This window comes from Uranotaenia lowii, chromosome 2 (genome assembly GCF_029784155.1).
Source record: "Uranotaenia lowii strain MFRU-FL chromosome 2, ASM2978415v1, whole genome shotgun sequence".
Taxonomy (NCBI): Eukaryota; Metazoa; Arthropoda; class Insecta; order Diptera; family Culicidae; genus Uranotaenia; species Uranotaenia lowii.
This window is the reverse complement of record NC_073692.1, coordinates 82,773,507-82,787,755: the sequence shown is the minus strand read 5'-3', so window position 1 is coordinate 82,787,755 and position 14,249 is coordinate 82,773,507. Positions and strand designations below refer to the sequence as shown.

At 35.1% G+C, this 14,249-nt stretch overlaps 1 protein-coding gene across 1 annotated transcript; it reads left to right on the top strand.

Annotated features, from left to right (window-relative positions):
* The first annotated feature begins 7,747 nt into the window (after nt 1-7,747).
* Nucleotides 7,748-10,429, top strand: LOC129744986 (peroxidase-like). The gene has a single exon (XM_055737808.1). It carries the CDS (start codon nt 7,956-7,958, stop codon nt 10,002-10,004), a length of 2,049 nt encoding a protein of 682 aa, XP_055593783.1. The 5' UTR covers nt 7,748-7,955; the 3' UTR covers nt 10,005-10,429.
* The last annotated feature ends 3,820 nt before the right edge of the window (nt 10,430-14,249 follow it).

Here is a 14,249-nt window from a genome sequence, read left to right as displayed (position 1 = left end):
GATAGATTTTAATCTCTACAATCGCTTGATATGCTGTTTATGTGGTTTTTCAAAAATTTGTAGCAACGTTTTCCGAATTTACTAAAAGATATCGGAATTCGATCAGATTTTCAAACGTTTTGTAGCAAGCAAGCACAACCCCCCGGGAGAGCTTAAATCGAACAAAATCCATGGCTCTCCCGAAATCTGCTTTCCTATAGCAGACTGAAGGAATCGCCCGCAAGGCTACGTAGGGTGGTTTGTGCTGATACATATGAATATTTTTACGTAACTCATAGCTAAGTCATTGTCTTCATAATTTTGATTGTTTTTCAGCTTTTCAAAGTTTCAGATACCTAGTTCAGAAAGGTTTTAAGATATTGTAAAGAATCCTTATTTTGCAAAATAATTTCGGCATCTTCTTTGATTTTTATTAGGGGCCGTTAACATACCGCGTTGACAACTTGGGGAGGGAGGGGGTATGGAAATGTCCACGCTTGTCCACGGAGAGGGGGGTAGGGGTTTTGTTCATGTCCACGTGGACATACTTACTTTCAAAATATTTTCTAAACGTAAATAAGTATTACGATGTTTAAATCAAAATCTTAAAATTTCAAAGCTTTCCAGTTAAAGTTTATACAAGTAGTAGCTACTTGAAAGCATGTCATAAATATGATAATTAGGAAATTTCAAATTTTTTAAATTGTTTTCTACCAGGAAATGATTAACCGTTTTTTTTTTTTTTTCAAAATCAGCCATTTCAATAACAAAAAGGCAAAAAGTGGTGTTTTCTTTTCAGAAAAAAAAATCTTATCTGTCTGGGTGGACACCTAGGGAGGGGGGTATGGGTTTTCCAAATGTCCACGCTTGTCCACGGAGGGGGAAAAGGGGGTAAAAAATCTAACTTTTCTGTCCACATGGGATCTGAACCGCCCCTTGTAAAATAAAATTTACATACATACATAATACTTTCACACAAGTGTGAATGTTTTCGATGGTAATTTTTGAAATATTTCAAAACCATACGTATTAAAATAAAATTTGCTGTTTATATTTCAGATTACTAATCTCAACTTCAAATCCGAATGATGAATAAAATTTTAGAATAAATAATTCAATATTACCGATTCATATTTCTTTGTTCACACTTTTTTTTTTTAATTCAAAACTTAAATCGGAACTATGAAATTGTTGACAATACTAAGCTTTCAAAGGTGAATTTTGAATTAAAAGTCCACAATTTTTCATTCTTTTTTAAACCCCAATTTAAAAAAGATCAACATCACGATTGAAAATTCGTACTCAAAAATTAAAAGTTTCATATTTATGATACTTAATTCGAAACTGTCAAATTTGAATTGGAATTCTGATTTTTGTTGGGCTATGAATTTAGAATTAAGAATAAGCAATTCTTTTGTCTTAGTTTTCAATTATTTATTAATTCATTACAAATTCTGATTCTGAACTCTTAGAAAAATGTTAATTTGAATTGCAAAATTCATATTTGGAAAGTCAAACATTTAAATAATAAAATCCGAAATACTAGTTTTGATCTCACAATTCGAAGAACAGCATTATGAATCCATAAAATCATTTTTGAAGTTTGAATCATAAATTATTAATAATTTATTTGGAGTTTTTTAAAATTTTTGTTCTGAATCCTGATATTAAGTTAAAATTATGAATCTTTTTGAAGAAAACATGAGTAAAATAATAAAAATCACACTTATGTAAATGAAGAATGTCTATTTCAAATAATATCACTAAAACAAAAGATGTCGATCAAAATATTAAGCAATATGACAATTTTCTGGAACACAATGTTTCAACCTTTTAAAACATGACTTTTTTTTATAAATTGATATGGCAATTACTAATTCATTTAAAGCATCTTTTAATTCTCATAACACCGCGAAGAGTTCAAACTATGATTTAAACTAGTTTTATGCATATTTTGTCTACCTTATATTTCACATGTAAATTAAAACTCGATATTTATAGTAATATAAACTTAAAGATTTAAATCGTTGTAATATTGGTTGTGATTTTTTTTGAATATAACATCATCCACGCGCTTCCGAAATAATGTAAATTAAGTGTCGTTTTGAAACCATACAATGCATTAAAGATAAAATAAATTCTGAACTAGGTATCTGTAACTTTGAAAGACTGAAAAACAATCAAAATGATGAAGACAATGACTTAGCTAACCACCCTACGTAGCCATGCGGGCGATTCCTTCAGTCTGCTATAGGAAAGCAGATTTCGAGAGCACGACCGGGAGAGCCATGGATTTTGTTCGATTTAAGCTCTCCCGGGGGGTTGTGCTTGCTTGCTACAAAACGTTTGAAAATCTGGTCGAATTCCGATATCTTTTAGTAAATTCAGAAAACGTTGCTACAAATTTTTGAAAAACCACATAAACAGCATATCAATCGATTGTAGAGATTAAAATCTATCATTGAGTATATAAAAAGTGGGCAGGTTTGATGAAAAGTTTTAAGAAATCACAATAACAAAATGAGAAATGTGCGCATCATAACAGACGGGTTCGAAAATCACGATTTTTTTCTTGTTTTCATTCTCGTATTACGAATAACAGTAATATTTGAGATACTATGCGTATTCAGTGAAAATAACGATCATGTTATCAAAATAAAACTAAAATATGAATTTTGAAAATCGGTTCAATTAAGAATGAGATACAGCGCTGCTAAGCAAAAATGTCACCTCTTTTAAAACTTGAGAATTTTTTTTCCGGTAATTCCAAGATCGCGGCCAAAACTCCCATGGGACCCTAAAATTTTTATATATATTTGAAAAGATTTATTTTTAACAATTTCAAAACATATAAAAAAAATTTCATACACCAACATATACTGCAGATATAAGAATTTTAAAGTGATGTCTTTTTTCTGTTCAAAGCATTCTATAGGTCAACTTCTAAGTCAAATCGATTTAAATTTTATATATTTAAAATCTTGAATAAATTACCTAAACAATGAATCTAAATTCATAAAAATCGGTCAAGATATGTGACCAGTGGAACGAAATCAATTTACTAGTCAAAACAAGCGAAAAATAATTTGTTCAAAATTTAGCGAACGGCCTAGGAAGGTTAAAGATCGCGGCACATTTCCTTGTAGGGGAGAGCACACATCCTAGCACAAAATCAATATTGTTTCCAATGTTTCAACAATAAATTAAAATTCAATTCCAATGGCAAGGAGGCAACAAAGTGCAAAATGACACAACTAATTGAATGTATTTTGACTATTGACAACCATGGTAAAATGTACCACAGTATTTTCACGATAACCAAAATTATATCTTCGAATGCACAAAACGTTCCGCATGGTAAAATTAAACCTCTTTTTATGTAGGTTTACCACATTTTCTTTTGGCTCGCATGGTAGCATTAACCAAAAGATCTTCAAAATAACCAAAACTTCATATTTATCAACAAATTTTGCGCATGGTAAAATTAAACCTCTTTTTTTCATTAAAGTTGACCATATTTTTTCTTGCCCCGCATGGTAAAATTAACCAAAAAGTCGTCAAAATAACTAAAACTTTATTTATATCGACATATTAACGTATGGTAAAATTAAACATTTTTATTCATTTTGGAATACCATGATTTTTCTTCAGTGTATGTATATGTACGTATGTATTTATGTTATACCCACCAGTGGTTGATAGGTCTTTCGACCCGAGTCGGTACGGGAAGTCTCGATCACACATTCAAATATTGTTCATGCTTAACTCATAAACAATATTTGCAGCACAACCAAGGGATCCGTTACCACTGGCTTGGGACAGGTTTGACTCATCTCACTCCCTTCCAACTGTTCGAAACAAATAAAGAATCCTGAAAAGGTACCTTAGGAGCCTACTCAAGATTCCAAATTTGCCGAGATACTCCGGCTGGCTTAAACCCACAATCCATTGTATATCAGTTTTTCGCTCGTTTGATGCCCTGTCCTACCCCCCTCTTATCCCCAATAATAGAGTTAAGCTATTTTTAATAAAAAAATATTAACACATTTTTAATCATGTTTTACATCTTACCTTATCAGCATCCACATCCCTTTTATACTTACCTCAGCATCTCTATAATGAAAGGATACTTATCGATATACAAGTACCACTAGAGATTTCAATTTTTTTTAGCGGCCCACGCATTGATGTGCGTCAAACCTAACTGAAACTTTCTAATGCCAAAGACCAAGAATCCATCCAACATAATACACTCAAATGCTACTTTCAAGTGCGTTTGCAATCTACATAATAAAAAAAATAACAAAGCAGGCATAGAAAATAGTTTCCACAAGCAGCTATTTCCAAATTAAACCAGAATATTTCTGTCGGACCAACTTCAAACCACGAGAACAACAATGATCTTCAAAATCTTTCTCCAGGAATCATTCAATAAAATTTGAGCACACATTTCACGGACCCCCTCGGACACTACTTTAACACTTTGGCCAGGGCGTCATTTCTTGTCTCAGCCTTCACTGCAGCTTAACCCAAAAAACAAAAATCAATAAAAGTGGAGTGATTTTATAATTCTTGCCCTCAACACGTTTCAAAAATTCACTTAATTCTTCATTCATTTGAGAAACTTTGTTCTCTACTATAAAAGACGTTTTCTCTGTACAAATGATAATCAAAACACACCGAACATAATTATCGCACTTAACAACTGACTGATTTCCAAAGATTATAATTTTTCTTCGGTGAATCTTTGAATTAAATCAAAACTTGTCTCTGTCAGCACCGAAAATAAATTTGTATTTGCAGTTCAGTACACACGTCAACTACCCGAGGACTACAAACACATTACAAAACAATCGCACCAAATGCCCACCAGATCCCGTGATTAGCTGATGATATTTTCTAATTTTTCCTACTATTTTTCACCTGAATAAGATTTTTTCCTAGAAAATTTTGAAGAGCGCAAAAAAAACGCCATGTGCTTATTGCAAGAAACGGTGTAAAAAATAACGTGTTGATTGCTAAGCATATAAACTTGAGACAATTTGACATGTAACCTTAGACCTGAGACGACTCTCGAGTCCTGAGATCTGAAACCTGACCTGATATTTAAGATCCGCGAACTGAAACCAAAGACTTGGGACATGAGCGATACCCGAAATTTGAGATCCATATCCCATTACTTAAGACCTGGGACTTTCTTTTTAATATTAGTGACACTTTAACCTATAAGGCTATTCGTGAGCTAAGACCTGAGGCGTGAGACCAGAAAAGTGAGACGTAAGAAGTATGACATGAAACGAAATGAAACAAGAAAGATGGAAGTGGTGAATATTTAAACGTAAGATGTTAGAAGTGAAACTTGAGAAGAGAGAAGTGACTCGAGACGCAAGATGTGATTTTTCGTCGATTTTTCTGATATTTTTTTGTATTTTAATAACATTTGTAAAGCTCTTTTTAGTGTAGTGTGTATGTTTTTTATCTTTAGAAATCTATGGTTGTTATTACGACGAATAAATTCGTAAATGTGTACCAACACAAACTTCCTTCATTTCGCCAAAACCATTTTGTTTAGTTCCCTTTGGATGGCCACCCCTCCTGGGATGAAAATCCGGGGTTTATGCGGGGTTTATGGGATGAAAATCCGGGGTTTAAAATCAGTCGCTGTTGGCTCCTGAGAGTTTTATCATCTTGTTCCAGTTTCGAATTTCTCACGTCTTATAACTCACTTCTTATTTCTCACGTCTCATACTCTCATGTTTCCCGTCTCATTTCTCACTACCCTTTGCTAACATTTAATTTTTACTTCCTACGTCTCATTTTTCACGTTTCTCGTCTCATATGACACGTCTCATTTCTCACTTCTCATCGCTCACTTCTTCCGTCTCAATTCTCACATACAGAGAGACAAAACAACACTGATTTTGATTCGAAAAATATTTTATTCAAAACTTTCTTTAGTTCATAAAGGCCTACATTTCCTACCAAAGTTGTTGGGAAAGTTGTATTTTCCGATACTGTTTTCAAAGTTCCTTTCCTACCAAAACAGAGTCGAAAAGTAATATTTTTCGATACATTTAAAAAACAGTATCAAAAAGTGCTACCTACTTTTCAACAATTCGACACGACACTGAAAACAGTTTCGAAAAGTACATTCTTGAAACTGTTTTTTTCCTCGCAAAAGTACAGTTTACGACTTACTTGATTAGACATTTTCAGTCAGGACATAAATAGGTTAGGATGGCAGCCAAATTGGTCATGTCGAATTTCGCAAACCGACCATATAAATTTTGTAGATTGGCTCAAAATACTAACCTGTGCAAAATTTCGGCTCAATCGGACTTAATTTAGTGTGCCTCAAAGCTCTTAGAGTTTCGTTTTTTTTTACCTTCAAAAATCACTAAAGGGGAACGACCAAAGGAAATCCGAAAAATAGAAATTTTAATTTTGACACCAGATACCTTACAAATGCATGAAAAATCGAGATCTAGTGTTATCTAAAAAATTAAAAAAATGGCCATAGATCGATTTTTAATTTGGTTGATTTTCATAAAAACGGCTAGGTCCCATAAAGTCGATTCTTGACCTAAATATTTTTTATAGATAACACCGAATCTTTACATATTTCTAAGTCATTTGGCATTGAAATTTAAATTTCGGTTTTCCAGATTTCTTTACGTGATTTTTTAAATTCTAAAGTCCATTTTTTACAAAAAATGTGTTTTAGATAAAACCAGATTTTTAAGTCGTTTGGCATCAAAATAAAAATTTTGATTTTCCCATTCCCATTAGTCCCTCCTTTGGTTATTTTTGAGGGTAAAAATATCGAAACATTGGGCGTTTTGAGGCACTCCTAAATCAAGTCCAATTGAGCTGAAATTTTTTTTCAGTTTTTTGGACCAATCTATAAAATGTATACGGTGTATATTTTTCCTATACATTGTAACCCCAATATAGGTATATACAGAAATAGTTCTAATTTATGTTAGTGAAGAAAACAAATAATTTACTATTATTATCCTACTTATCATGAAGCATTATTTGAAATCACAAACAACACGCCAAACACCCCCACAACTATTCACATATTTATAGTCCTGCGAAACGACGACGTGAACTAGCCAGCAATAAGAGTATCGACAAATGTATGCCAATTACAATAATCTAATGGGGGAGCAATTTTGCCCGGGAATGACCATAGTTCAGGTGAAACTTCGCCTCATTAGCAATAGCTTTTCCCTATAGGTATGTACAACTAACAACAGCTTAGTCACTGCTCCAGACACTAGAAAATAACATTACATTCGAACGTAGCACCGGTGAGCTTTGTGTATCGCAGTCTGTGAGGCGTTATATAGGGAGGGACACAGAACATTAACTAAATCTAAGTTTTGTCACGTTCTTTGAGATGAGCTCGCACATTTTCCATTGATGAATGAACAAAATATTTAAATTTTTCCTGGAGAACCGGCTATTTTTTTACACCTCTAGGAAGATGCCGAAGTGGTGATCAATGGAGAAGAAGTGAGTCTCGAAATTTTACCGCATCCTCCTAACACGCGGTACGCCTCAGCCTCACATAACACACTCGATGCCGATAGCTGTTGCGTCTGGAACCGAGCGAGCGCGCGAACAGGCAGATGGCGATCGGCACAAATATGATAATTTAAAAAGTAAACAAATCCTCGAACGGAACCGATGGATGACTGATCGTTGGGCTGGGCGTCGCGATGCGAAGTTTTGATAACGTCGGGGTATTTACATCGAAACTGCCATCGCAATTCATCTGAGCGATCAGTTTCCTGCCGATCGTTTGATCGAGAAGAAGGTTTTCCTTTCGGCTAAGCAGCGCCTCTTGTTGGCTGTTTTATAGTGAAGGTGATCAGTTCTTTGAGAGTTGTACGAAAATTTGTAGAAACAAACTTTAAAGCGTGCGAGTTTTCTTCAAAGTGAAATCAGTTTAATTGTGCGATTACACGATGTCGTCCTTGGAGGCGAAGATGTTACTGCTTGCGGTGTGCGTAGGAAGTTGTACGCTGGTAATTGGAAGAAGCCCGGCTTCGCGTGTTTCCAGCAGATTGGAGGAGTTGGCCAGTAGCAAAAATTTGATCGATGCAGTCATGTACGGAGAGGAAACTGTAGAAAAATCAAAACGTATGGAAAGCTCGATAGCCAATTCGAGGGTTAAAATGGTCAAAGGGAGCGTGTCATACGCACAACTTATAGATGGTTACCCGACTCCGAACGCCCAGAAACAAGATTATGTTGCTAAAACAATTCTTCAGGCGACTTCTTATTTCGTGAACCGTTTCTGTAAACCTCAAGGCATTTCTTCCTATGAGTGTGGAATGTTTTTGGCTGGCAGAGAGTTGCCACCTGGTAAACTTCTAGGAAAGTGTAGGAACATCGTAGGATTCAAATCGTTTGACGATGAGTATAGAAGATTACTACCAGCAAGTTATAGTGATGGGCTTTATGAGTTTAGGAAAAGCGTTACTGGATCAGATCTCTCTCATCCAAGAAGTATTTCGAGTATGTTCCATGATTCTTTGTCCCGATCTAGGCAAGATATCGAGCACAGCGTAGCTTTGGTGCAGTGGACTCAATTCCTTGAACATGACCTATCCAAAACTACTGTTCAGAGTATGCACGACGGAACTGACATTGAGTGTTGCACCAGCGATCACAAAACGGTATCACCAAGGTACCGCCATCCATCTTGTAAGCCATTATCCGTATCTGAAGATGATACCTATTACAAGGACTACCTTGTAACCTGTCTGAACTACGTTCGCAGTGCCTTATCCGTTGGCAGTAGCTGTAAATTCGGTCCCGCCAATCAGCTCAATCAGGCTTCAAATTTGCTGGATCTTTCTCAACTTTACGGAAATCACGAATCAGAAACCAAACCCCTACGAACCAACCGTGGAGGAAAGCTTAAGTCACAATCGTTCGAATCAACTGAATACCTAATGGAAAACATCGATGGAAAGCTTTGTGCTACAAACTCTTCCCAAAACTCTATTTGCTACAGCTCAGGTGATTCTCGAGTCAATGTGAATCCTTACATCACCTTACTCCACACACTTTTCTTGCGGTCTCATAATCGCATCGCCAAGAGATTATCTCTTGTAAATCCCCACTGGGACGATGATCGACTGTTCCAGATGGCTCGTTCGGTCAATATAAAAATTTATCAAAACATTATCCGAGACTGGGCCAAAGCAGTTCTGGGCGACTCAATCAAGCTCGAAACCGGAATGAAACCGCACAAAGGCGAATCCAGAGTCAGCAATGAATTTGCAACGGCAGCCATACGATTCTACAACACGATGCTGCCTGGAGAAATTACAAATCTGGTTCCAACCGGTCGTTACTCGACTTTCCAGTTGAAGGATCTGTTTTACAAACCTAAAGATTTACGCAAGAAAGAATACTTTTCCCATCTGCTCAGTTCCGTGCTGCAGCAGAATGCCATGTCTCTGGACACAAGCTACGTTGACGATGTGGCTCAGCTGCTGTTTAAAACGAAGAACATCGGAACCGACGTTCTAGCCCTAGATATTCAGAGAGGGCGCGATCATGGCCTAAGTGGTTACACCAGTTATTTCCAGCTCTGCACAGGTCGTTCCATCAACAACTGGACCGATTTATCTTCTGTTATCAACGCAGTTGATCTTGAAACGTTGAAGAAAGCATACGCTTCGGTCCATGACATTGACCTTATCGTGGGGGCCATTGCCGAAAAACCTGTCAACCAAGACGCCACGGTTGGACCCACCCTCAGTTGCATCATAAAAGATCAAATCGCTCAATCACTCGACGCAACGGAACGCACCAACCAACACCACAAACTCCTTAATATCCTGCTAGCGGATTACTCCGCCGCACGCTTCCTATGCGAAACGGCTCAGCTAGATCAAGTGCAACGCAACATTTTCCGGCTACCTTCAGCGGTCGATAACCCAACGGTCCGTTGCTCACAGTTCCCGCCACTGGATCTCAGCGCCCTGCGAGAAAAACTCTGAAAACCAGCACCAATCCGGCTGAGCCAATAACACGCATTTACTACTTAGCGAAACTAGTTGTAGGACCTATCGTCTATCGATATCGCCAATGAGCAAAGATGACAAAAACCTGTTCTGCGACGACGACGCCATAAACGCCTGTCCCGTCATAACAAAAAATACCTAACTAGAAAGCGTACCAGTCAAGATGTAAATCTTCGCATGCCTATGTGTTAAGAATTTTAAAACGCTTGTTATTCTACACTGAAACGTGACGCGTAAGTGCTGCAATAAGGAGATGAAAACGTCGTGCCTTGTGGACACTGAAAAGACGAAGAGCCATAAAAACTTAATTTTAAGGAAATATTTTAAACAGTGAAAGTATTTTTAGCTCTAATTAAAAAAAATAAAAACCACTGAAGATTTCTGCATCCATTTCAAATCGAGCTCGATTGTTTTTAATTTATATTTACCAAAAGTTGTGAAAAATATTTACTGTTTCTATGATGACGCCAATCGGTGCGAGGCGTTGGTGCGATAACGAAAGTTTGGTTTCAAGCTGGCAGCAGGCACCGGTACGGTTCAGTGAATGCGCGTCAGTAGATTACTCAGTGACCCTACTATATTGGTTCATCAGAGAGGTGCTGCTGAAGTTCTGTTGTTGATTAGATTTGTTTCTTCCGAGTGTTTTGGTTTGTGGGTGAGCTGACTATTTGAAATTGTATTAACGGGAAACAAAAACAAGATCAATAAGGTGCTACAGATGATTAAAAGCATGGAGATCAGAGCTTATAGATTAAATATTCAAATCATAAAAGCGTTGGAAGTTGAATCCGAATTCAAAATCCAGATTTAACTATAGTTATCGACGAGAAGTCAGAAAGTTTAAATGAGAACTTATAACATAACATGGGAAATCACGAAGATCGTTACTATGTAATTCAATAAGAGATTAGAATCCTAGGAAATCTCGAAACATTTTTAAACGAACACAAACACATATAGGATCTCAATGAAACTTGACGTTTCCTCGAAGAGATTCCTTTAACTTAACACTAAGCATACATCTTTCGAGGATATGATAGTTAGCATCTTACAAATGCTAAAACCACTAAGCCACAGAATGTGTACTAAATATGTAAAGCCGTGACCGGGAATCGATCTCATGAGAGTTGGCTTATTTAGAAAACTTGAACGCTATTTTCTAGGCCACGGGCGGCGACGAATAACTTATGTACGGTATTCCGTCTTAATTTCCTTCGGATTGTCATTTTTTTTATCTGATGATTTGCGAAGAAAGTCTTAAGTTTATCTCAAAAATTCAATTTTTTGCGGCTTAAAATATATGATTTTATGCGTATTTTCCAAAATTCTAATTAAAAAATCCTGGCATTAAAAATTTCAATACAAAATGTGGGCAATATCCAAGCAAATGTTGTCAAAACAAAGAAATTATTTAACAAAAATTAAGAATAAAAAAAGCTTGAAACATTTTTAATTTTCGTCAAAACGAATTATATGATTTTACAAAATCCGTTCATGGTTATTTCAATAAAACTTACTTTACGTGAGGGGTCTTCGAAAGCAAGCAAGGTACTCTACACTGAAAATTCGAAATTTTAAATACAATTTTGATGGTGGAGTAAGGTTTTTCGAGAGGAACAATCTTGACTCAGAACAAATTGTCAAAACATCGAAAATTAACCCCAGGTTCAGAATTTAACTACAGTTTTCAAAATTTTCTGACTTATTGATAGTCATTTATTTTTGAATATTAAATTAAAATAAGATTTAACTCATTTCGGAGGTTCTCGTTCCATATCACCAAAGTCGAGATTGTATTTGTGTTTCCATAAATCGGTTCTGTATCCAGTTAAGGATTCTTGATTTTCGGTTCGAATCATCATTAAAAATCAAAAGCTTTATTTAAAATCGTCGTTTAAATTTGGTTCAATATTTCATTCAAAATTTGATTCATCATTTAAATAACTCATACGAAATTTTTTCTTATGGAAATTCTAACAGAATAAAGCTTCAAATGGCGATTCAGATTCATCATTTAATGTTTTTATTTTAAATAAAGATTTGCGAGTCGGAAAAGAAATACATAAATGAAATATAGAATGGACATGTTTCAATCAGAATTATAATTATGGATACATAGTTAGAGGGCTCTGAACAAAATTTCAATCCTCGGCTCATATTTTAAATTCTAATCTGAAATCTAAATTCAGAAAACATTTGTACATTTCAGAAAATGTATTGAAATTCCGAAACAGATTGAAAATAAAAATTTTGAATTCTGGTTTGAAATTCAGATTTAGAATTTCCATTCAAAATTCAGATTCTGATTCCAATGAGTTCCATAATCAAAATATAATTATCAAGATGACTACTTCTGTAAGTAACTCAAGTTGAAAGAGATCGCAGGCTTCTAATTCTGATTGTTAGTTCGATTTAAAAATATCTTAAATGTCTTATGAAAAACTCTGGTTTTTATTTGGAACAAAAGCATCCACAGGAATTGATTTTAAATTAAAAGCATTTGATGATAAAAACACATGTTTTTTGTCTTAAAGAAATTGCAGGGAATTCCATGCGTTTTTAGCGTATTTTTCATCATCACCGTTTTTCAAGTGCCAAATTTAAAACCTTCGTTTCATATACAGAAATTACAATAAAAAAAAACAAAATTTAAAACAATTTTTCTTAACTAGGATAGAGTTTGCATGAATCCTTTTTAACCGATAAATTCTAATCTGTTACTTGTACTTTTGAAAATAGGATTTTATTTAATTAATATTTTTGAATTTGTACAAAAGTTTGAAAATTCAGCTTTTTTGGTTTGAACATATTAGGTAAAAGTTTTTCTTAAAAATTAGATGCTTTCATAAAAAAAGTTAGTAGATAAGTTTTAATCAAATTTGACTTGCTAGATAATAGATTTTAACCGGAATTGCCCGGATATTTAATTTCAAAAAAATGGGAAAGGCTCGACCCAAACCAGTTTCCCAAATTTCGTCGAAGGTGCTGATTTTGCCCGAATTTATTAAAAATCGAACGAAAAATTCATATTGCATTTTAATAATTTTAAATTTTTTCGCCCAAAATATAAATTTCTCAAGCAGAATGATTAAAATGAACACAAACGATTTTTTGGGAGCCGTTTTTCGATAAAAAAAAAAATGATACTAATGTTTTTTGGAAATTTGGAAATAAAATGCCCGGATTTGGCCAGGTTTATAATAAAACGTATCCCGGATTCGTGCGGGAGAACTTCTGATAACTTTAAGCTGAGTTCACCAGATTTTTATGCAAGTTCTAAGATTTCCACCACCGACGAGAGTAAGCTTCTCATATGTTACTAAAGGATTCTTTATTCAAATTTAAATCACCATTTCGAAGATTGTGGGGCGTATTTCAAAAGTTTCTATGCAAAACGAAAAACCATTTTTGTAAAAAAACGTAAAATTGGATAATCAAAGAATGATAAAAAAATATTTTTAATTTTTTATTCATGTGTTATTTGAGCAAAAATGGCATAGATAAAAATAGGTCACCAAACACCGCCCAGCCCCACCCCTTTTAGCAGTTCTTCCTACGGCCTTGGCTAAATGTGAGTTTTTTGTTTCATTTTGCAGATAAAGTGAAAAATTCGGTTTTTTTTCAATGAAAACCGGGCGGCACAGCACTTTTCCAAATTTTTAATAAAATATGGTTGCCAGAATTTTTCAGCACATAACCGGTCGGGGAAAATCCTATTTTATCTGAAAACTTGGCAAAATCCGGGCACTTCGTTTCAAAATGTTCGACCAAAAATGCGGGCAATGTTTAGGCAAATTTGGTCAAAACCCTGGAAACTGTCAACAAAAATCAAGAAAAAATTTTTTTTTTATTGGTTTGTCTTTTGTAAATTGACCTTACCGATTTTGTATCTTAAGACTAAGGAAAACTACTTAGAGCTAATTTAAAACTACGTTTACACATGATAAAATCGAACAGATGATATACTGAATTCGAACGTTCACAACATTTATCCAACACGGGTGATTTCGGCCATATGCAGTACGATGTTAGGGGATCCAGAGAAACTGGCGTTGTCGAACTGTTCGAGTGGTCGACACATAGGTACATGTTGAGACGTTGGAGAATATATGAGGAATCAATTCGGCAGGTTAGGGTATCAAAAATCAATGTTTGCTGCTACTCGGCTCGATGCTTTTCGAGTGTCGCTAAACTTTAACACCTAAACCGACAATAGACCTC